This window comes from Equus asinus, chromosome 21 (genome assembly GCF_041296235.1).
Source record: "Equus asinus isolate D_3611 breed Donkey chromosome 21, EquAss-T2T_v2, whole genome shotgun sequence".
Taxonomy (NCBI): domain Eukaryota; kingdom Metazoa; phylum Chordata; class Mammalia; order Perissodactyla; family Equidae; genus Equus; species Equus asinus.
Genome location: NC_091810.1, coordinates 52735858 through 52760688, shown reverse-complemented (window position 1 = coordinate 52760688; position 24831 = coordinate 52735858). Strand labels below are relative to the sequence as shown.

At 48.7% G+C, this 24831-nt stretch overlaps 1 protein-coding gene and 1 long non-coding RNA gene across 3 annotated transcripts in view; one reads left to right on the top strand and one right to left on the bottom strand.

Moving 5' to 3' along the window:
- Positions 1-20016, top strand: part of LARS2 (leucyl-tRNA synthetase 2, mitochondrial) — a 163832-nt gene extending 143816 nt beyond the window's left edge. The window contains exons 19-21 of one of the 2 annotated variants that reach the window (XM_014852435.3): positions 1503-1614; positions 13708-13835; positions 18430-20016. In XM_014852435.3, coding sequence (XP_014707921.2) covers positions 1503-1614; positions 13708-13835; positions 18430-18609 — 420 coding nt within the window. In that variant the 3' untranslated portion in view covers positions 18610-20016. Of the gene's footprint in view, positions 1-1502; positions 1615-9966; positions 12243-13707; positions 13836-18429 lie in introns of those variants that run through there. The other variant, XM_014852437.3, reaches the window with a different exon arrangement.
- LOC123279705 (uncharacterized) lies at positions 14260-16328 on the bottom strand. Its single transcript, XR_006517970.2, has 3 exons — positions 15927-16328; positions 15078-15170; positions 14260-14678 (listed from the first exon to the last, which is right to left on the bottom strand). It is a non-coding gene; the product is annotated as an uncharacterized lncRNA (long non-coding RNA).
- Positions 20017-24831: the final 4815 nt, after the last annotated feature.

The window sequence follows — 24831 nt, the reverse complement described above, 5'->3', positions numbered from 1 at the left end:
AGCTCCCTGAACCCCGTCCTACTGGGATTGCTATGGAGGCTTCCTCACGTAGGCATGATCAATTATTGACTCCGTTTCCAGCCCCTCTCCCCTCTCTGGAAGATGGGGGTGGGACTGAAAGTTCCAAGCTTCTAGTCATGGCTTGTTCTTTCCAGTGTCCAGCGCCCCCCCCCCCCCCCGGAGCTATTCGAGAGCCCACCCAGAGTCACCTTATTAGAACAAATATGCTCCTATCCCCCAGGAAATTCCAAGGAATTTAGGAGCTCCACATCAGGAACCCAGGACAAAGACTAAATGTGAGAGCAAAAGATGCTCCTGGTGCTCTTATCACTTAGGAAAGTACAAGGATCTTAGGAGCTCTGTGCCAGGAGGCAGGGACAGAAATTAATATATATTTTTCCATTATTTCACATATATGTAAATGCATTTTTTAAAAGACCACGTATAATATTTTTGGCCTCTCTCTACGCAGCAGAATACATCACCTGTGCCCTGACTTCTAGTTTTAACAAACATCATAAAATTAAACCAAAATTGTTTTGTGACAGAGTGTTTAGAATGTATACCAAATGCCACAACCACATTAAGCTAGTTTTTATCATGACTTCCTCACAGTGCCTTGAGAACTACCGGCTTCGATGAAATCCTTTGGTAACATTCTTCCTTCCTGGCCGTTCTTTGACTCACACCCCAGCTCCCAGCCAGCTGCGCTGACCACACTCCCTCCCCACCAGAACCTGTGGAATCCTGTGACATCCTTGATTCATTTGTCCATTTCCTTCCCAACTGGCTGTAACCTCCTTAAGGGCAGAGACCATGCCCTTCTGGATGGTTTATCCCTAAAGCCTGGCATATAGTAGGTACCCCTCCAATCGAATGGGTGTGGCTGGGTTAACTGATTGGCCACATCTTGGAGAGAAACTGAGTGTTCACAGTGACTGACAACACTGTTTAAGAGACTGGGGCCTGCTGAGATCCCTGAAGGGGAGCAGGAGGACCCCCGCCCTGGGGCTTCCATATGGCAAAACCTTTGAGCAAGTCTCTGTATTTCTCACTGGTCCTGCAGCCGCGGGAAACCTGGCAGTGTGGTTAAGAGTGTGACTGAAGGAAGAGCAGGCTGGATTCTTACCGGGCTTTGGCGCTTGGTTCACTGTGTAACCAGGGGCAGATTCCTTGCCTTCTCTAAACCTTAGCTGCTTCACCTGCCAAATGGATTAAAAGCACCGCCCCCAGAGGGTAGTCGTGAGAACTGAGTGAATCAGCATCAGACTGAGGGCGTAGTAAATGCTCAGTTCGTGGTGAAATGTTTGTTGTTGCTGCTGCTGCAGCTATTTTTAATACTCGGAGTCAGTGGGGAAAGTTCTCTGTCCAGAGCAACATGGGTGGTGACGAGGGCTTCTCCCTCCCTGCTGTGTCCCGGCTGCAGATGCCTTCGTGGCCTTCCTACCCCTGCTTATTTTGTCCCCCTCAGTTTTCTTACATTGCTCTTCTCTCTTCCTCAGCAAGCTTCCCAGAAGGTTGTTCTCCACAGCCCAGAGTTTGAAGATGCCCTGTGTGCCCTGATGGTGATGGCCGCTCCCATGGCCCCTCACATAACCTCGGAGCTCTGGGCAGGTAGGTGGGGAGCCCTTGTCTGACCACTTACTCTAACCAGGATGTGCTCAAGCCTCTCGTTGAGCGTTATTCAGAACTCAGATGTTCTCAGCCATGGGGTCCAGGTTTGGCATCTACACTCGGGACCTCTCTGTCTTGTACTCTGAATGGTGATGCTTTTTCTTGCACATGGTCACCCTTGTTGAAGGGAAAGACACTTCCCCACTTTGAAACAATGTGCCTGGACTAATGTGAATCTTGATGTCATTACTGAACATTCTTTCTCAGAACTCAGCCCCCTGGTAGCCACATAGCATGACCCTATATTATCTTTTTAAGGTGGAAACTCATGTTTAGTCGCACTTTACAGATGGAGAAAAGGGCACCTGGAATGACACTGCAGATCTAAAATTGACTTGTTTAGACCATGATTCAGTCCTCTCCACCAAACCATTATCCTAAACCACACGCTGAGCGGGTCTGACTGCCTGGGGCTCACTTGGGTTAAATGTGGCCTCTGCCCCACCCCCACCCCCCTGGAGATTTTAATTCAGAGCTCTGGGGAGTGACTGGAGAATCTTTGTTTTAGTTACTCCTGGGTGGTTCTAGTGCGCAGTTAGGTGGGCAACTGTGCCGTCAACTGTGAGACCTGGCTCTCAGATGACAGCCTACGACAGGACTTCACTGTGCTTTCTCTCTCTTAGGGCAGCCTCTTGAGAACATTTTACAGGGCTCCTTGGGATTCTAAAAGGCCATCACTGGAAATACCTATCTCATCTCCTTTTAAAAAGTAACTTAAACATTCTTTACATTAAGCTATCATCTTTAACTGTTAATTCCTTTCCTTTTTCTCATCTGTATTTTTTGTTACTACAGAACTACTTTTTTAAATGGTATGAGGTTTATAGTTCTTCCTTTGTCAGAAGAAAAAGAATAGAATTCATTTGCCATTGAATCATTTTGCCCAAGTTATTCTCAGTGCCTGTCGGGAAGTTAGTGCAGTGTTGGAGTGTTTCGCTGCGGCGCTGTGGGGTCTGGATCCCGGCAGGCACAGAGGATGATTACCATCCCTTGACCCCGGCGGAGGCCTGGATGTGGAAATGGAGTGAAGAAAGAAGATGCTGTGCGGGAGGACTTGATGATGGCTGTGCTGGGTGTGGTTCTCCAGACCTTGTATCTGGAGGTCTCCCATGACTTCTGTGGACGTGTTAGAGGAGCTTGCAGGAGACAGGCAGCCTGGATCACCACGTAGACATAATGCTTTTATCTGGGGGCCTCTGAGAAGTAGCAGACCTCACAGCAAGCCCTCCTGAATGTCTCGGCCAAAAGCCCTGAGATGTCATATGGATGGCATCAATGTGTGAAATAAGTAGGATTGATCACGGACTCTACGGAAAAAGTCATTGAGTGGAAGCGCACTGTTACAGTCTTTTAAAGATTAAAGCGACTGGGCCGGCCCAGTGGCACAGTGGTTAAGTCCAGCAGGCTACACTTCAGCAGCCCGGGTTCACAGGTTTGGATCCCAGGCGTGGACCTACACCACTCATCAAGCCACATTGTGGCAGCAACCTAAATATGAAATAGAGGAAGACTGGCAACAGATGTAGCTCAGAGCAAATCTTCCTCATCAAAAAACAAAACAAAACAAAACAAAGAGCTGTCTTAATAATAAGTCCATTTTTTTGCTTTGGATTTTTCAATTATTATTTCAGAAGTGATTCATGTTAATTATAGAAAATAAGAAAGGAATGATGAGTCCCCTTTTTATAAAGTCTTCCACAGTAGACCTCAATACTTCCTTACATTTGGGCTTTAAAGGGTATTGAGCAAGTCGAGGTAAGGGTTTAGAGAAGTCCATTTCTGCTTCAGTGGGTCCGGACCCTAGAATTGTCTCCACATTGGGAGAACTGTGGCCCAGAGAGAATCAGGGACCTCACATCGTTCTCACATTGGGATTGGGTCAAACATAGAGGAATAGGCTAGTGACGTGTAATTGAGCTACTAAAGGATCGTGCACGGAACAGTCTTCAGATATTTCTAGAAGTAGTCCACCTGAAATGCATTTGACTAGGCAGTTCCACTTCTATAAAAGATCTCTCCTAACTAAACTTACTGATGTGGTGTCAGAGAAGAAATGTGGGTTGATCAGTGAGGGAACAAAGAGTCACAGTGTCAGTTGGGTGATGAGGAGAATTTGAGGATTGTTTGAAATTTCTGCCACCCAAGTAGTCTGAGGACTGCAAATTGTGGCAGGATTTGTAGTTGGCAGAGCCGTGCCCATATCCATCAGAAAGCCTTGTTTATGTCCTCTTTTAAAAGGTAGTTCTCTTTGTTTTAAGGGAGTCATTGGAAAGTGGGCACTAGAGCCCCTCTCAGAGTTGCTTCATAATTCCTCAGGAAGACGAGGGAGCGTTGGCTCCTTTTACTTTCCAGCTGAGACAGTCATTTTCCAGTGCCCCCTTTCTTCCAATATCAGCAAGCACCTCTGTCCTGTGAAAGTATTTTTTACCCCTTGAGGAAGAAGAGGACCTGTTTACTTGCTTTCAATGTAAAGCCATGAGCTTAATTTGGATTTTAGCCTTTTGGGTATCTAAAGCCTCCTTAAAATGTTCAGCCAAATGCTGAAGTTCATGCAAAGGGGCGATTTACCAGCCAGATTTTTGCTTATGTACCATATCTACAATTTCTGGCTTTAAACATCCACCAAAAAATGGAAAGGGCATTAGAAATGTCCACATCAGGAGCAAGTCCTGAAAACTGTCTGAAGATGCTGATAGGTCTGCCCCTGAAGTCTCTGATGGCTCGTTCTGTGCTGCTTGAGAGACTGACTCAGGGTCCAGTTTGGTTTAACAGGAAGGATCTGTGGTATAGTTCCCGAAAGATCCTGCTTTAAAGAGTTCTGATTGAGTAAAAATGTATTTTCTTATGTTTTGAGTCATTTTCTGGGTCTTTCCACTTAGCCTTTTCTAACCAAGCTTTTCCATCTCCTTGTCCCTCTAGCAGGTGGATTCGTCGGTAGAGGTCGGAGAGGCCTGGGCCGGATGTATCCAAAACAAGTCTGAACTCTTAAATGGATTTGTCTCTTCCCATTCTGGGATTCGAGAAGTCCCTAGGAGTAGCATGGAGATCTGAACATGACGAGGGCTTAAAATCTACGTGCCAGTCAGTGTCAGGGTCCTGCTTTAGGAGGGGTTGCGGTTTTAAATGATGATAAAGTGGAGATGGAGACGGAGGAGGAGGAGAGGGGGCGATTATACGGACTTCTTGAGCGCTGAACAGGGTTCTAAGGGAGAAGGCAAGGGAGGTAAGGCGAGAGAAGAAAAACTGGAACAGATTTTCGGTGGATTTGCAAGGAAGACAGCTTCTTAAGTTTCTCATATTTGCATTAGTTTTAGCTAAAGAATCTTTCAAGGGAGGCAATTTTCGAGTTCGAATTGTGTTTAGAAGTTTCTTCGTGCCAATTAAAGAAAGCAGACCATGGGAAAATCAGAATTTTCTTTCCTTTTTGTCCTAAGGCACCTCTCAAGGAAACAATTTTATTCGTATCAAAAGTTCCCCAAAGTGGCACTGTAATTCCAAATTGTCTTTGGTGAAATTTGTGCTATTTAAAAAGATATGCACAGGAGTGAGCGACATAGTGAGAAAACATAAAGCAAGCAGGGACTCGGCCTGGAGGAGGCACAGTTTTAGGTTAATAGGACCCACGAGAAGTGCAGCGCATCCGTAGGTTGGTGCTTGTGTGACTTGGTGTCTTGGAGCTTGTCAAAGCCCATCCAGCATGATCAGGGCTGGATAAAACCTCCTGCCTCTAGGTGGACAACACTGAAATAGAAGCAGTTCTCAGGAATAATAGAACAAGGCTGAGGAAGAAGTCCTCGTAAGGTTTTGAAATAGTGACTTGGGGCAAAGTTTGTCCACAGGACAGGGATCTGAGAAGAAACCTATTGAGCAGCTCAGCCCCCAGGGCTGGCTCAAGGATGGCCTTATGGGACCTATGCCGATCCTCTCCCAGTAGACTCTTCCTCTGAGAGACAAACAGCATCCAGGATACTCCACAAGCAGATAGACAGACAAGATGTCAGACAAGCAGGTGTGAGATGCTAGAAAACGGTTTCACCAAAGAACAGTACAATTCTGATTAGAAAATCAAAAACCCAAAGAGGGACTTATTGCCAAGAAAACAAAGTAAACACAGCGCTGAACGGCTTCAACAAAAGCCTGAAGCTCAGTTCAGTCTGTGCTTAGTTCCCAGCCAGGCGTGGGTGGCACATTAAGCAAGTAGCGATGCAAGAGTTCTCAGATGTGCACTTTTTCTGAGTCAAGAGTCTCGGTCCAAGGCAGTGAGGGTCTCAACTGAAACTCGGTGAACCTGCAGTTCTGTCAGTGTCCTCCAGCCAGAGACCACCAGGAACACACTTGTTTTAACAAGTTGGGTTTATTACCAGGGGGAACCATGGGACGTCTCAGTAAGAGGGTGTCAGGAAGGACTTGTTGTAGGATTCAGGCTTTGGTTGGGTAGTTTGGCAAAGGGTCTAAGGAAGTGGGGGTTTGCTCTAGACTGGCTGCAGTCGTCAAGTAGGGACAGTTCTGTGACTGGGTATCTCAGGAAATCTTATAGGGAGCGCAGACCCAAGCAAGAATAAAGTTGTAATTGGTAAAGAAGTAGCAGTCACCATATTTGCTGAGAGAGAGGTATATTTGGTATTTTGTGGGTCACAAAAAACAATGACGTTGTCTTGGTCTGTACTTAGACAAAGTTATGACTTGGTTTTGTTTTGTCTGAATTTACCATGGGTTCAGTGTGACCTAGTCTGACGTTGGTGTTCTGTGAGATCACATATGTCCCACAACAGGATAACATGGCTGAGCTGGGAGCACTAGGCAAGTTTCTAACTGAAGCCTAGCTGTAATTGTCAGACCAGTTCCCGGATGTCAGGGGCTACTTTTTTTTTCTTTTCCTCATTCTCTCACAAGTGGGAGACAATTTAAATCCCTTTACCCTTTGTTGCTAGTGCCGTTGAGTTGATTCCAACTCCTAGTGACCCTGGTACAGCAGAGCGGAACCCTGCCCTGTCTTTTTGCACCATCCTCTCACCTTCGGGCACTGTATCAGACAGTGCTCCACTGCTATTCATAGGGCCTTCATGGCCAATTTTCTCAGAAGTGGGTGGCCAGGTCCTTCTTCCTAGTCTGTCTTAGTCTGGAAGCTCTGCTGAAACCTGCCCACCCTTACCCTTACCCCCAGAAATAAACAATCATTGTCAACATCTTAGTGCAGATCAGTGGTTATATCCGTGTATGTATGTATCTAGGTGGTTTTTGTTTTGTTTTAGTCATCATGTCTCTTTATTAAGGTAAAATTTATGTACCATAAAATTCACCCATTTTGAGTATGCATTTGATGATTTAAGTAAATTTATACACTTGTGCAACCATCACCATAATCCAGTTTCAGAACATTTCTATTACCCCAAAAGGATTCCTCACACCACTAGTCAATCCCACACCCATTCCTAGCTTCCAGCATGATTGATTTCTTTTTTTTTTTTCAAGCAAAGCCTACCTTTTCTTGTTTAGGAAGATTGGCCCTGAGCTAACATCTATTGCCAGTCTTCCTCTTTTTTTATTTTTTTTCTTTCTCTCCCTAAAGCCCCAGTACATACTTGTATATCCTAGCTGTAGGTCATTCTAGTTCTTCTATGTGGGATGCCACCAGAGCATGGCTTGATGAGCGGTGTGTAGGTCCACACCCAGGATCCGAGCCTGTGAACCCTGGGCTGCTGAAGCAGAGCGTGCAAACTTAGACACTTTGCCGCAGGGCCAGCCCCCGGCATGATTGATTTCTGAGGGCAGTTTGAGCATTGGAGTCTGTGTTCATTTCAGTTGAGAAGGTCTTCACTCAAGCTTTACAAATCCATAGCAACTAATTTTTTTTTTAATTCAGAGAAGCAATGGGAAGCCTTTATCTCCTGGCTCTCGACATATGTATGTGTGTCACCCCTCTGAATGAGCAGCTGGAGCTGTAGTGTGGCACCATCAAGTGAGAAGACCCACACACCAGGCATACAACCCAGGCTATTAACTCACAGGTGTTGGTCAGGTGCCCTCAGGAGAGAATGGGGACATGAACTCTTCCTGCCTCTGTCTACAGCTGATAAGGGCCATTGTCTCAAGATGTCGAAAGTCCTTTGCAAACAGAGGCACTATATTGTGAGAGGGCATCATTATTGTCATCCCACACTGTCAGTCATTCTCATTTCAAGGTTTTGGGACAGTTTTCATACATACTTCATTTATTCTAGAAAACTTAGCTTTCATATAGCTTCTGGTTTCATTCCTACATCTCTAAGATATAACCTCACTATAATGGGAATATGGTAAGTGAGGCTGGAATGTTCAGAAATTACCATTTCCCAGAGGTCCCCAGAGAAGCAGATTTTCATAGGAGAGCTTCTCCCCGCAGAGCAACAGAATTGAGACCTGTCTTCTCGGGGAGATTTGGCGTCCTGTGGGCAAAACGGCCATCATCGCCCTGGATAAAAAGCAAAGATTTCAGAGAAGCCCAAAGTGCTTGGAACCTACTTGTCCTCTATCAGATGCTTAAAGAGTCAATGGAGACCTTCAGTAAGAAACAGAACCACTGTCTTGGCAGTTTGCAAACTTTAACAGGATGAGGAAATCTTTTTTTCCTTCCTGAAGCTTGAGATCTGAGAAGCTCAAGACACCACATGTGAAGTTACGAAGTTATCTTTTGTTTACCGTAATAGAATGTTGTCCTGTCTGTGAGGGTTTTCACTGCTTGCTTAGGGAAATTTCGTGTATTTGGAGTCACTGATGCTGTTTCCAGATGAAGGACACAGGTTTCCTTTGTTGGTGGACAGTAAAAGAGCAGAAAATCACCATACAGGGAGCTCAGCTTCTTGGTGGTACTCTGGTAAGAGACAATCTCATCATTATCAAAAATGACCTTTCTAACTGGGAACAGCATGGATGGATCTCAAGGGATTATGCTGAGTGAAAAAAGCCAATCTCAAAAGGTTTCTACTCTGTGATTCCATTTATGTAACGTTCTTGAAATAACAAAATTATAGAGATGGAAAACACAGTGGTGGCCAGAGGTTAGGGACTGAGCAGAGGGGGCAGGAGCCACAGAAGAGGAGCCACAAGGGAGCCTTGTGGACATGGAACAGTTCTGTGTCTTGACTGTGGTAGTGGTTACGTGAAGCTACACACACACACACACACACACACACTCACACACACACGGTAGTGCCTTTAAAACTTGTGAAATCTGCATAAGCTCTGTGGATTGTACGAATGTCCATTTCTTGGTTTTGATATTGTACTATAATTATGCCAGAGGTTGCACTGGGGAAGGCTGGGGAGGGGGGCACAGAGCCTCCTGTACATTTCTTTGCAACCACCTATGAATCTATAGTTATTTCAAAATAGAAGGGTTTTGTCGTTGTTGTTTTAAATTGCCTTTCTAAGCCCACAAGCCCTGAGTGTTGAGATTCTGGTTCTGGACCTCTTAGACCATGAGGGAAGAAAGAAGGGAAGAAGGAATTTATTTCCAGTTGAAGAAGGTTTTAATAGACATGTGCTACACACCGACAGACACACACACACACACACACACTTGGCCAGATGCAGCCCTTCATCCCTCTAGTATTTGAAGCACCGTATCTCCTGTGTCACTTGGTAGAGGGCATAAAGGCCAGCAGGAGCACACAGTGACAGTGACAGGGTGTCCTGCCCTAAGTGCCCGAGGAACACTGCTCCTTGAGAGTGACCTCCCTCTGTGCAGGCCCAGCCTCCGAGGAGAAGTGCCTGAGCCGACTGGGAAAGTGTCTCCACCTTCCACTGTAGCCTCTGGGCTTCCTAAAGCAAAGCAAAACCTGGAGTTTTCATTGGAAAGTCCTTCTATGTGCATGTCGTAAACATTCAGCTGTGACCAAGGGTGTGTCCTAAGTTCCCACCCCCGCCGGTGCCTCGGTTGCTCTGCCTGAGAACCTCCACTACTAGTTTGCTAACAGTTTGACAGAAGACCTCAATGCACAAGTGTGGAATGTGAGTCTTTTCAGACTGATGCTAGCATTCCGTACACACGTTTTCCTCTCTTCCCGTACGTGGGAGGAGCAGTTCTGCAGCAGCAGTTGCAGACCCACCTCCTTCTTTGTCACCAGCTATATCGGTTCCCCATGTGAGTGTTCCATAAGTTATTAAACAGTCAGCCACTGGTGGGCGTTTGGGTGATTTCCCTTCTTTTGCCCTTTTTTGTGCTGCTTTGAGATTAGCCCCTTATCCAAAATACAAGTTATTAAAAATGTGGTGACAAGATCTTCATTTCTGTTTCCCTGGCCATTTTTATAGTTCTGGGGTGACTGTCCTGTCTTGATTTCTGCCTCTACCTCGTGTGATCTCCGTTGTCTTCCATCAGCACTTTAACGGTGAAGGTCACAGCAAGGTGACCCTTTCCCTCCCTGGGGCATTCTGAAGGAACTCGCAATCTTGAAGGATGAGTCTGCTGCCACACATCCATTTTTCTTCGTCAGATACAAGTGGCTGTAAAATATTGCAGCTGCAGTGTTTTGTGTACATATATGCTGTATTCATGAATTTCAACAAAACTTCAAACTTTGCAATCATGTGCAAGTGTGTGTGTGAGTATGTGAGATAATCGTAGGGGAGAATAAGATATCTGCTGGTGTTCCAGTGGTATTTTATACATGAATGTGTGTGCTGTGTCAGTGTTGTTATTTCAAAATACTGTCAGCAGAACCCTTTCTGTGGGAAAAGGCTAAAGAGAAGTGGTATCACTTCCTGTCCACTTCCTTGGAATTGCTAAGGCTGGATGAGGCACCCTGGGGTCAGTCCCCACGGAGTCCCTAAGTCCTCCCTGGTGTGTATGAGGGCACGGGGTGGGGGCCGAGGCAGGCCTGAAGTGGCCACTAGGAGAGGCCTGCTGTCCGCAGGCGCCAAGGCCACCCAGCATGCGTCCCAGAGTGCCCTGGCAGCGGGGTGACCTCGCCAGCTCTCAGTAGGAAAAGAGGCTTGGTTATTTCCCAGGAAGGTCAACGACAGCAGCTCTCCCAGAGGAGGGGAAGGAAGGGGCTGGGCCGTGGGCAGCAGCCGGCCCTACAAGGTGGCCTTGTGTGCCCGGGCCTTGCCACTGCCCAGCCCGTGCTCAGACTTCAACCATGTGCTTCCCGAAGGCCAGCTCTCAACCTGACCTGTGTCACGTAACAAAATCATTGTATTTGCCATGCAAATGTTAGGTATTTTTACTTCCCTAAAAAGACCAGAGAGGCAAAAACACTACTACGTAGAGGATCGTGAGTTTCTGTTCCTCCCTGCTGAGCAGGATGGCCCCACTCCCATCTATATGGAAATACTGGCAGGGCCAGGCCTATAAATAAGCATCCTGATTGCTCCAGGAAGGCCAGGCTTCCTCATTTTTTTAAAGTGGAATTTGTAACAGCTTCGGCCCAGAACATTTGTGTCCAAGGTCCTTTCATCTCCCAGGCATCCTGTACAACTGCCATATGGAGGTTTTGGGATTCTTCCCACTGCAGCTGGGTCACGGGACAGGCCATACTGGGCCAGCCTGCTCAAATAAAGAAGCAATTATCTCCCTTCTGTGACCTCTGTCTTGTGTTTAGATATAAGTCTTAATAGGATCCCTCCTGGGGAACAAGCAGGAAGCTCCTTTCTGCTTCTGCCAAAAGGCACATCTGTTAGAAATGGAGCAGATTCCTTAGGAAGCGCAGGGACTCAGGGCACAAGGATCAGCCGGACCCGGGGGCGGGCAGTCTTACGCCACTGGGTTCTCAGACCTGGATGGGCCTTCACTTCCCTCAGACTGACTGGCAGCACAGAGTTACAACAAGAGTGCCAGGTAGTGAAACATACAGAGCTACAGCAAATAAATCGGTGACACCTGCACAAGAATTAAGACAGGTCATCGGAATAAAACAGATCAGTGCTACTCGGAGCGGTCCATGGACCCGAGGCCGCTCTAGGAACAGTCTATGACAGTGCATGACGAGATAAGGAGCTGTGCTCAGCACGGACGTCAGCTGTGTCAGTAAGCAGGCAGTTGAGTTAGACTGACCATTCTTTGGTGGCCAGACTTTCTCAATGAAGGAAGCAGTGTGTTGCTTCACATTCTGGCCAGTTCTTCCCCTCGTCACAGGCGGGCACTTTGAGTAGGTTTGTTGTGAATAGTCCTGAAACCATCCCTGGTATAATATATTGAAAAGAAAAATCACAAAACAAGGGGGAAGAGAAGGGTTAGTCAACAAATTGGGTTTGAGAAATTGACCATGTCTTTTTTAGAATAATGTTTTTTCACATTATACACAAAATAAATTACAGATTCAAAAGTTAAGTGGGGAAGAAAATGAAACCTTAAAAAGACACATTAAGGAAAATCTTGAACTGATCTCACAGTGTGGAAAAAACTTTATTTTTAAATATCTTTTCAAATTACAAAAGTAATAAATCTTCCTGGTAGAAAATCTATAAAATGTTCTTGGTTTTTTTTTTAAAAAGTCACCTGTACTTCTGCCTCCTTGGATAATCACTGCAGCTGTTGTGACTATTTCTTCCAGCCTTTTATCTGTTCGAATAAATATTTAATAAAACTAGGGCCATTTTATCTATATTATTGTGTCTTTCCATGAATTTAATAATTATTTTTAAATGTAGGAAAAAAAGAATACAACACTATATATACAGCATGATCCTGATGGTGGGTTGGTTTGGTTTGGTAGTGTTGATTTATACATATAAATATTCATTAAATATATTACATTACTGTCTTTCAATAAAAAGTTTAAAAACTGCTACACAGGTGAACATGATTTTCTTCTTTATATTTTGACCTTCCACAAATTTTCTGCAAGGAGCATGCATTACTTTTGTCATCAACGAAAATAAAACCTTGTCATTCCCAGCCAGCTTCTTGGGACCGTCATTGGTGCAATTCATTTCGTCCGTCCCAGACTCGGCCTCAGGCTATCCCCTGAGCCCTGGGCCCATCCCTCAAATGCATCTCCTGGTCTCAAGGCTAATAATAGCAGGGCGGTATGCAAGGGCCACCCCGCCTCCACCACTTCTGGAAATGCCATTCCCAACATGAGGGCTGTGCAGCTGCCCTGGCACCACCCCAGCATGGGCACGCTGGCCACAGCCACTTGCCCGCCCCTGCCCAGGGCCTGCCTCTGGAAGGATGGGGGGCAGTGGGGATAGTACCCTGCCAGTAGTGCCCAGGGATCTGTTTTTCTGATGTGTGTATTTCCTGCACATTTGAGGGCATCTTTTGTGCTCACGAGATCGGCAGAGGCTTGGAAACTAAAACTTACCCTCCTAAGAATCCCCCTGGTTGGTGTCATGAGGCCCTGCCGGTGGGCCCTGTGCAGTCCTGTGGGGGCTGAGCAGGGAGTGCCCCGGGCATAGCCGCCTCTGCTTTGGGGGCTGCAGCGTGAAGCACTCTGGGAAGCAAGACTCGAGAGGGTTTCATTCCTCACTGCTTCCTCAGGTTTGATCCACCCTGAGCCCGGGACGGCTCTTTCCAATTTGGTCATCGGCTGGAGCCTCTCCCGAGAGGAAGTTCAGTGGGAAGGATGAGATCCCTCTGGGAAGGTGGTGACGGGGCACCCGGCTGTTCTCAGCACGCTGGCTCCAGTGACTGTGAGGAAAGGACTGGGTGGCGGCCCTCAGACCACAGCATTTGTGGGCAGGAAAGGAAGCGAATGCAGCTCAGGACTCTGGGATCTGCTCTCAGGAGCACAAAGGCATTCCTTCCCAGCAGACCTGCCGAGAGACCGAGTCGGCAGCCTTGATTTTCCAAATGCACGCTCTAGAACAGCGTGTCTATCCATCTTCACAGCTCTGGGTACTGTTTTGGGGGAAACTAATAGCTATCTGTAAGCCCAGGATGATAAACCGGGCCGAAGTAAGTGGGGAGCACCTGGCAGGCTGTGCAAAGCCGTGGGCTGGCCTCTGGGTGCCTCCTCAACAGCTCCGAACCGGGCTGTGTGGGTCGGGAGCTGTGGACGCTGCTCCCGCAGGCTCGCTGGCGCTCACTGACCCTCTGCTTTGGCTTTGCAGGCCTGGCGCTGGTGCCGAGGAAGCTCTGCGCCCACTATGCCTGGGACGCCGGCGTGCTGCTGCAGGCCTGGCCGGCCGTGGACCCGCACTTCCTCCAGCCGCCCGACGTCGTGCAGATGGCGGTTCTGGTGAGTGTCCCCACAGCCACAGAGCCAGGGCAAACCTGTGGGGCGGGTCACTGTCCTGCCCGTGGCCCACAAACACTAGCTGGGTTTGGAGGCTTCTCCACAGGCCTTTCTGGCCCAGCCAGCCCTCAGCCCAACCTTCAGTTTTGAGGTCATCCCATACCAAAAGCTTGTGAGCATAAAACACTCATGGCCCTCGAGGGACTGGAAGGTAGAAAAAATAAACCTGACCTGCTTTACAGGTCCTCATTGTCTTCCTTTCTACCTGTGTTTCAATCTAAGTTTCATCCTGCTGCTCTGGGTTCTATGGGGGGGCGGGTGATGGTGAGGAGGTTGGCAAAGCGGGAACACCTCAGTCTGCAAAATATATTGTAGAAAGCTACATAAAATGTCTCCCTTTTTTTGGATAAATTGGGTCATTTTAAATACGTAAAAGTAGTTTATTGTTTAAACCTTTTATAGAGCAAATAACTCTTACCATTTATCTTTTGCGTAATTTTTACATATTTAATTTGTTAATTTGAGACACGTTATAAGGAATCTCTCAAATATGCTGATGTAGCTGAAGAGGGTAAGAGGGCAAAGGGTGAAGCTTTTAGCACATCTCTGAACCACACCTGGGGCCAGGTAATTTACATCCGAAATTTAACTCTTAGCACCCTGTACGGTAGGTGTTACCATTCTCACGTTTTTCACTTGAGAAACCGTCTCCCGAGGAGTTCCTCACCTCGCGCAGGTTTACTCACTTACTCATCAGTAATTACCACGTTACCTACTCTACTTCAGGCACAGTGCTCGGCTCAGGCGATACACAAACAGGGTCCCCACCTTCATGGAGCTTAAAGCCTGGTGGGAAAAAGAGAGGAAATAAAAAGGAAAGAGAAAAATAAAATTATTGCAAATCGTGAACACAGTTGCCACGAACTGCCCCTCGGGGCTGAGGGAGAGGACAGCCTCACAGAGGCCCCTGCCCTTCTGCATCTGTGCAAGCCCTGGGCCCACCAGCAGGTCGATGTTTGGACAGACTGTCACTCAGGAGACCGGCTCCTTCACAGCTGCTCCGTCCCCACACCACCTCCCCTGGCTCTGAGTTCCCCACTGAACCCACTTTGCCTCCCCTGCAGAGGGGAGGGGTGGGGCTGCCCTGGTAGGCTTCCAAAAATCCTCACCCAAAATCAGCCTTGTGGCACAGAGAGGCAGTTTCTTAAACTTGAGTAATGTTTATGAAAATAAGTATCTGTGTACCTCTGAGTACTCTTTCTCAGCACGATTGAGAAATTCCAACTTGAGACACTGAAGTTTTAGTCCATGAAAATGTCTCTTCGCTTTAAATTACCACTGCAGAAAAGAAATTAGTTTTGATAATTGGTAAAGTAATTTTAAATTATCTTTGAAAGGAAAACCCAAAATTTAAAGTGTGTAGGACTCCCTGCAAGTCCACCCAACTCGAGAATGTGCGAGTCAGGGCCCCATGCCGTGTGGCAGAGCTGCTGTAGGGCTCTGGGTTCTGCCTCTGGTCCCGGTGCCATAGCCAGAAACAGAAGCTGCAGCACAATACAATGTAATTCAGGGTAATTCGCTTCAGCCATGCCCATGTGCTCTGTGCCCACCATGTGCCAGGCTGTGCCAGATTCTAGGGACACGGAGCCCAGAGGCACCACCTTATCTTCCTGGAGCTTAGCACCCAGGAGGGACAGCTGGGGGGCACACGAGTTGTCCCACATACAGGGTGTTTCTGTAGCCTCGAGGTTAAGATGCAAGAGCTTGCGAGTCGGACCATCCGAGATATAAGTCTCAGTTTTGCAAAATACTTAATTTCTCTAAGCCTTGGTTTCCCCAGATAGAAAATGGAGGCAAACGCAGTTGCCTGCCTTCCCCAGTTGTTGAAAGAATTAGATGGGATAATGCCAGGAGGTGCTTAGCCTGCTTCTGGATGCACTGATGACAAAACCCACTAATGTGTAGTGAACACCAGCTAAGGGCCAGGCATCACCCTAAGAACTTTCCAGATACGAACTCATTTACCCCGCACAATAGCCCTGTGAGGTGGGCACTGTTAGCCCATCTCACAGATGATGCTGATAGGAGACTAACCCCATTTTACAGGTGAGGACACGGTGGCAGTCAGGGCTTCATAACTCTCCCGGTAGATGTTACTGTTGCTGGCGTCAGCATCACCGCTCTGGCAGTGAGGGGATTGGAAGAGGCATCTGAGGAAGGGCCGTGGAGCTTGACTTTGAAGGAGGAGCTGCCTTTCCCTAGTGGAGAAAAGGGGCCAAGGCAGGGGAGAGCCCTCGGCGACACTGGGTCTGTGAGCTGTGGAGGGACCGGAGCAGAGGCACAGGCAGGTGGACTGGGGAGGAGGCTGGACTCCATCACTGAGAACACTGGGGGCTGGCAGGGATTCTCAGAGGAGAGAGAGGATCCAGGAGGTCATCCTGTCTCCACCACTTCCTGGGATGGGTGGCTTCATCTCATGTGCTTCAGCTTTGCCATCTGTAAAATGGGGATGGAACGGTTGTGCATCTGCGCTAAGGGTTGTGGTGAGGAGAAACGGGTTCACTCAGGGGAACTGTGTAGCACAACTGTGCTCACTGGGCGCAGTGAGCGCTCAGTCAGCGGGGGCTTTATTGTTAGCCATTGCAGGGCTACCCTCCTGTTGGGGAGTAGTGATGGGTGGGAAGGTGGGGGGAGCAGCACCCATGGCCAGGGGCCCGCCAGGCAGCTGTTGGAAAAGTCCAGGAGAACAAGGCTGAGTGATGAAGTGGAGATGGCAGAGATGGAGGAGCAGAAGCTTGCAAGGCCGTCAAATGGGGACTGGAAGACTTTTCTGAAGTCAAACAGCCACTGTTTGAGGCGATTTGAAGGTGCTTCTTCCCCTTTGGGCCTCTGAAAGCCAAGCTGCATATTGAGTCCCAACTAGCCTTCCATTGTCCATTTAAGTGGTGCCTCATGCCCAGGACGGGGGACCATGATTGAGACTCACTCACCCTGAAGGGACTGCCCTGGGTAAGGCAACTCGTGGGGGTCCCAGGGAGCCAGAAACTGGGAGAGGGGCCCCAAGGCAGCATGGGGAAGCCCGCTGGGCACCATAGCACATCCAGAGGTCATGTGCTTTACTCCTAGGCCCCAGCTGCAGCCTGGGGGCTGGACCTAAGCCATCACTGGCCAGGCCTGTCTACGCTCCAGGGAAGCACCAGAGGCTCGCTGGGCCAGGAAGTAGGGGTCATTGTTGTGCTAAGGCCGTGCATTGAAGAAGATGCCCCACGGTCCCACAGCTTGTGAGTCCAGGCCTGAGAATCAAACCTGGGTCTGTCCCTCGTAAGAGAGCATGCTGTCTCTCCCCCAGCAACCCACATCCTGAGTGGTGGCTAGAGGAGACCTTACCCTAGGCCTCTCTTCCCTAGAAAAAGAGTAAGAACAGAGACAGAGGGGCTGGTACATGACTCATTAACAAGTGCATCTTCTGAGAGTTCCACTTTTGGGGCTCCCAGGACTTTACAAGAGGCGTGGCTTCTGTGTGACGGGGTCAGGGGTCCCTTCTGAGGTCTCAGTCAAACCAAGCCTGTGGCCTTGAAAGAAAGCAACTTCTAATGGCTTAGAAATGCGAAGGCAGAGAGACCACGGTCCTTCAAACGGCACATCCTGGTTCTGCAGGTTCAGAACACTAAAACCCTGCATCATGGAGCCTCACACTTTTTAAAATAACAGTATTTCAGAATGTTTCAGGACGTGATGTTTCATCTCATTTGTCTCCCACCTGGTGATCTAGGCTAACGCACCCGATGAAAATGCCACTGAGTTCTACGCAAATCTGAAAAAACGAAGTGGGTGATTATGGATACTGGATAACATGCTTTGGTTGAAACTTAAATTACTCCTAGTAATTTATCATAGTGACTATATTTTCCACATGAAAAACAGGAGCATTAGGGAAAGAAATGTCAGTGTTCTTCTGGGGCAATGGCGTCAGGATTTGAAGCACGGCTGTTCGAAGCTGTCTGGGCCACGTGGTCACTTTCCCTGGTGGCGATATCAATTCATATTTGATGTGAAGTTTGTCCTTGTTGAACTGACATTCAGTGAATACCCACTGATGTCTGGAACCGTACTGGTCCAAGAAGCAAGAAGAGTTGTGATGTGGGTCCCATTTCCAAGTTGTCAACTTGAGCGCCCCCTTCCAGAGCCGATCATCAGACAGGGAGGATGACTGCATTGCCCAGAAATTGGTCCACTTGAGACCTCGGTAAAATCCTCCGGGACACCCCCTATAGCCGGGTCTGAACTCAGACTTGATTCCCAGTGATGTACTGATCCCTCTCCCCACGGAAACAGCCTGAGCCTTCTCATGCTGAGGACTTTTGTCATCATTTCCACCACAGCTGTGATGGGGTAGCACTCAGGACACTGCAGGTGGTGCTCCCTCCAGGTGCGGGTGCTCACGTGCACGCTCGGTGCTGGGGTCGCGCTCTCTCTAGTGTCAGACATGAATCCTACCCATCTAATTGCACTTTGTCTTCTTGAGAAGCTGGGTATCGGGGAGCGTGCCCCTCGCAGGACTGTCCTCATTCTTTCTCTTGGCTTTTCTCCTTCTCAGATCAACAACAAAGCCTGCGGCAAAATCCCGGTGCCCCAGCAAGTCGCCCAGGACCAGGACAAAGTCCACGAGCTTGTTCTCCAAAGCGAGCTGGGTGTCAGGCTGTTGCAGGGGCGAAGCATCAAGAAGGCCTTCCTCTCCCCTAGAACTGCCCTCATCAACTTCCTGGTGCAAGAGTGACTGCAGGGGGGCCTCTGAGGAGCCTCCTCCAGGCCTGGGATGAAGGGAAGAAGCCTGCTGGCCCAGGGGAGGGGAAAAGACCAATGTCTTCAATATTTACCTTCGTACTCAACAGACTGGCATCAACGGGGCGCCTCTGTGGTGGGGCCTGCTGCAGGGGTAAGGGCGGGTGTAGGCAGAGGAGAGAGATGAGTGAAGGGGGAGGGGGCGGCTTGTGCTTCCCCCGACTCCCACCGCCATTGCAGGGTGGAGGAAACCACCTGTGAAGCCGCCAGAGATATTGCCGGTTAGGAGCAGGAATGAGAAAAGAGAAGCAAGTGAGAATGAACACAGTGCCTCTCGAGCCTGGGAGCTTCTGGATCCCAGAAATTGCGCTGCCTTAGGCACACCCCAGGAACGTGATGGTGAACTAAGGAACCACACGGGGCTCAGGAGCAACATGGACAGTCACTGTTGAGCGGGTAACAGCCTCAGCATCATGGCGGATGGTCTCCGTGCCTTCAGGCTAGATGGAGAAGCCATTTGGATCATGCCCAAATATCCAGTATCTGGAATGGACATTGGGGTCTTCAGAAGCTGCTCTGAACCAAAAGGCAAGAGGTGCTAGTCCCTCTACCAACATCCCCCCTGCTCCTCAGCTCTCCTGGGAGGCTGCTTCCTCCCCAGCCCAGCTGGATGCGCCTGTGGGCCTGCTCTGATGCTGGTACACAGGCTCCTGAGCGAAGCACTGCTTCCTACCATGAGTGATCAGCAGCACCTCCTCAACCCTCCCGTAGGGTGTAAAATTTGCTGCATAGTGAAGCAGAACCAAGCTGGTTCCAATCTCAGATGGAACCCATCTCAGAGCCCACCACAGCCCAACAGAGAGTCTGCTCACGTGGGCCCCAAATGGTCATGCTGCCATGAAGGGCCCCCAGAGCCAGTCATTGGGAAGAGCCAGTACACCATAGCAGACAGAGGGGGCTGATGCCACCCAACATTACCTCCTGTGTTCAGGCCACAGCAGTCTGGCAGCCAGGGAGAGGCCAGGAACGGACACGTGTGGTTGGGATACTAGGGTGATCCTTCCTGGGTTTATGTGAAGTCAGCCAGTAGGTGCTCTTCCCAGAGCTGGCCTGAGCCACTGAGGAGTGTTTAATGCGGGAAGCAGAGGAGAATCTAGCCATTTTGTGATGCCGAAAATCTCTATTTGTTCTCTGATGCCATTTGTTGGAATAGCCTCTGATGTGGCTACAGTTCAGCAGCTAACAGATGGCTTTGGGTTTTTTTAGTTGATAGCTGAGGTCTTAGTTGTTTTGTTTTGTGTTTATTATTGTGGTAACGTTGGTTTATAACATTACGTAAGTTTCGGGTGGACATCATTACCAGTTGGCTTTTTCTTAATGTAATAAAATGTTTGTCGTGTATGACTTTGGGACATATGTGTGATCTTGGAGTAGCCACCATATTCCAAATCTGGGAGTTAATCAGGAACAGACTGAGGTATTCTGTCATCCACAGAGGCATTGGCTGTGTGCCTGACTCCACATGGAGTGTTACAAAGTGAGACGCATGCGGAACTTAGAGAATGTGGTAGACAACATGGATTCAGGCACATTAGCAACAGCAAGTAAGTCACTGGTTCTCATACTTGCTCAAACTTATTATCATGCCTGGTCCCCATGCCCAGAAATCTTGATTTAATTGATCTGAGCTGCACTTGGGCATCAGGGAATCTTGAAAACTCCACAGGTAATTCTCATGGGCAGCAAAGTTTGAGAACTACTGGATTAATTGGTGCATTTGAACCGTAATGTCTAACGAGTCCTTCCTCTCCTAATCTTCAGCTTCATTAGGATGAGTTTGATCCAGGACTAAAACACAAATGCACTGGAGCTGGGGAAGACTAGGACCAGAAGGGAAGGCAGGGGCCAGAGCTCTCGAGCAGGTATTTAAGACATTCCCAGAGCTGACCTGTGTCCACAGTCCCATTCCATGTACCCGCAAATGTGGATTAAATATAAGCAAACAGATGAGGATATTTCGTACAAGGAGGGAGGAGTGAGTGTTTTGCTTGATTGTCTTGTTTATCCCCAAGGTAAGCTGAGTGGTCTAGTCGACAAGATGAGGGTAGGGAGCCTTTTATCTGCACATAATCTGGCTAGAGCAATGGCCCAGAAAAGCCTCAAGGCTACTGGACTGACCCGAATGGCTTTGGAGAACTTGTTCTCCAAGAGGATGAAACATTTGAAAATGAGCTCATTGGCACTCCGAGGAGATAGTATTATGGGGCAACTGAACAGAAAACTGATCCCTTGGGGTGGGGAGGTGGGGTGGGGAGTGATCTCAGTCCTTTAGTAACTGCCTTGATTAGGTAAGAACCTGGGCTCGACAAGTTCACTTGCCTTCTGTCATTTAGTTCCTACAAAAACCCTAGAGGGAAGGAATTATTTTCTCATAAATATGAAGAAACCCAGGCTCTGAGATTCAATAATTTGCTCAGTTTCCACTGCAAAAAAGTAGACGAGCCAAGATCCAAACCCTCGTCTTCTGGCCTCCAAATCCCCTTATGCCACCTGGCTGTCTCTACCAGTCCCTTCACCTAATTGCCCATCTTGCTTGAAGTACCACAGTCAGGAAAACTGAGATGTTGGCCAAAAGCCAGCATTTTGAGCAGAGTCTGGCCAGGGCTCCCTCCTGTGAAGTCTTCACATCTGTAAAGCCAGGAAATCACAGCAGTGCCCTTTGTACAGGGACGGGCAGTGGCTGAGAGGCCAAGAGCGCAGAGTTGGTTCCACAGGACCAGGGCTGAAGGTTGCTGCCAAAGCAGTGGAAGACCCAGGCTCATGGGCAGTGTCAGGGAAATGAGGGAAGAGAGTCTGTGCACCTGGAAAGTGGTGCCTGGGAAGTCCCACGGCAAATGCCACCACAGTAGGAACCAACTGTCCACTAAGGAGAATGAAATTGATCTCCCAGACCCTGAAACAGTAAGTGAGCTGGGAAACGGCATAGGCACGCTTCATCTCAACCTGAAGACTCACCTTCAGGGAACTGGTTAAGAAAAACAGGGTGCAGCCAGGCAGCGGAAGACGAGGCAGCCGGCAAAAAAGTGGTTTTTAAAAAACATGTACTATGGGACTGGCCCAGTAGCTAGTGGGTGGTTAAGTTCATGCACTCTGCTTCTGGCAGCCTGGGGCTCACAGGTTCAGATCCCAGGCACAGACCTACACACCACTCATCAAGCCATGCTGTGACAGCATCGCACATACAACATAGAGGAAGATTGGTACAGATGTTAGCTGAGGGCCAATCTTCCTCACCAAAAAGAAAAGTGTAATATGGAAATTTTCTCATAAATAAAGCAGTATACTTATACAATGTGATCCCAACCATGTTTTTTTTAAATTCTAACCCTTACAAAGAGAGAAAGGAATTTGCCACAGATCATTGGTTGAGAGTCCTGCAAGTTATTTTTTCCTTCCATTTACTTTTTTGCATTTTCTAATTTTTATTGGCCATGTAGTATTTCACTATTGGGGAAAAAACATCAAAACCTACTGTGAAGATCCAGATGAGCTGAGGACCCTGGATTTTTTTTTTTCTCCCAGTCAGGGTATCTTGCTGCCTGTTGGGGGTGTGCCCCAGTTAGAAAAACCTACTCCTTTTGTTGTGTGAAGTGGAGTCCAAAGAAGCAGAAAGCAGCCTCCGTGAAGCTGTCGCCTGTACCATCACCCAGTGTGGGGAGGCGTGGGAAGCTCTCTCTCATCTCTCAGCCTTGGGATCTTGCAACCAGAGGACACAAGAACAGAAGGTAACAGTCCCTCCATGGAACTCTCCTGTTCTTGGTGGACAAAGCAATATATGGCGACCAAGAGCGTGAGCTCTGGAGTCAGCCAGACCTAGGTTCTGTGATTATGTCACTTAAAACCTCCATGACCTAGGCAAGCCATGGACCCTCTCTGAACCTTTGTTTCCTCAACTGTAAAACAGGAGTAAAAATAATAATGCCTTAGGGTGTGAGGATCAAGAGAGACAATGTGTGGAAAGCACGTGGCACCTAGTAAGCTCTCAATAAATGAGAACCGCTTAGGATGATTGATCTTGCCTGGGTAAGAAGAGGCTAAAGGTCTAGAGAGGGAGTCTCTTGGGTCAGAGAGAAGGGAAAGTTTAGAAAAAGATGCATCCCACCTGCAAATGTCAATCCTGGCCATCCCAGGCCTGCGGAGGAAAACATTTAGTGAGGAAACATGGGGGGATTTTGATCCTGTTGGCAGAACCAGGCTTATCATATGGTATTTTCACCTCATGCCCTGAAACGTTAGTATTCTCTACTCCCCAGCTTCTGGTTCCAAGCCTCCTGCTTAGTTTCTGGGAGGCTCATCCGTGTGACAGTGATTTCTCTTTGGTGCTGGAGATACTCTCTGCCTTAAGTGGTGGCCCAGGCCATGAAAGACCTGAGAAGGGTCTTGGAAGCTCCCAAACCTCCTTCAAGCCCCACTGTGGCCATCTACTCCTGTCCCAGGACGTGTAGAATTGTGACATGGGAAGGAATGGAGCAAAGGATGAAAAGTCAAGAGCTAGGAACCATAGGGGTGAGTCCAATCTAAGCCTCCAGGTCAAGTCTGGCTTGAGTGTCCTGCCTGTGGTGCCCAGAGTAGGATCTCCAGTGACCTCTGCATCCCTCCCTCAACAGCAGTTAATGGAAGGAGCGTTTGGGGCTTGCTAGGGGAGCCTCTTGACTGAGTGGAGCAGCCATCATTCTTGTTGCCTCTGCTGCCATGGCTTGGGGTTTACTGATTGATGGCCTGAGGCTGCTGGGAGCAGATGGCCCAGTGGTATGAGCTGGAGGAGGTTTGGAGCCAAGTGGAGAAGTCCACTAGAGACTCTTGCAGACTATTCGTGGCCTGGGGCCCCTTGGCAGGCCAATACTCAGACAAGATGGCCTCCAAACCAAGAACTGAGAATCAGAAGTTTTCATTTATGTGTGGTTTGGTTCCTGAACTGAGCTGCAGGGGACGGGTTATGAGGCCACTAGTGCACACAGACTTGCTGCAGCATGCAACCGGGCCAACAACACATCCTGCTGGGCTGTAGTTGGTCGTTAGGGACCAGAGTCCAGAAAAGGCTTGGTTCCTGCACCAGCAGGCCTGGCCACAGCCTGCTGCCCTGCTCAGTAGGTTGCCCCACTAGGAGAGACAGGAAAGGGCAGCCAAGGCAATCCAGGCATTTGGAGCCCCAGGCACCAGTCAAGGGGCTTTGCTGCTGCTCTTGAATCCTCATGTTGATGTTACAGAGTGGGAATTATGACCCACGTCCTGTAAATAAGGAAACTGAAGCCTAGAAAATAGAGTGAATTACCGAAGTCACCGGTATTGACCTGTACAGCCAGGATTCAGCCCCAGGTCTGCCTTTCTGTGAACACCTCTTGCTTTCTCCACAGCAGCAACCTGCCTTCTGGGAGAGAAGAAGTGGAGGGGTCTTGGGAAGAAATACAGCTGGTTCTTGTTCCTTCTGTCCGGGAATTCTGAACTGGAGCTCTGGCATGTGTGTGGCTCCACAGACTTGTCCCTCTTGGAGGAACAGGACTGGGCGTTTGTACCCTGAATCTGCCTGTCATTGGCTGAGGGTCACTTCTGGGATTAGGGGGGTAATAACTTCCTGGGCAGCTCAGGGTGAAGGGGCTCCCATTGGCTCAGGGAAAGTTTTCCAGAAAAGGACACTGAGCTGTCAGCAAGCAATGTGCAGAGCAGCTGGGACCAGGCACATTGACCTGTGAAGATGATCTGGGAAGAGCACCCAAGGCAACCTCCACAAGGAGAGAAGGCCAGAGTCCAGGGGTGAGGAAGTGCACTAGACGGAAGCCAGAGTCACAAGAGAAGTGGAGCGTGCATGGAGTCTAGACAAGCCGAACGGCCTCTGGCCCACCCTATGCCCATGGGCCATGGCTCGGGCGGTGCCGCTGGGTTCAAAGGTAGATAAGACCAAACCAGAAGGCGTTATCATCCCCCTTTTGCAGATGACGAAACCATGGCTCGAACAGGCTGTGACTCACTTGAGACCCAGGCAGTAAGTGATGAAGTATGATGATTCCCAGTCTCTGCTCATCCCCTCAGCGCCCCTCCCCCTACTTTGTAGGAAAAGCCCAGTGCTACCACCGGGCAGAATTTAGCTCAGGGGGTAAATTTTTTCATAATGATGAGCCGCACCCCAGTCTATGGATCAAGGAAGGGCATAGGGGTAGAC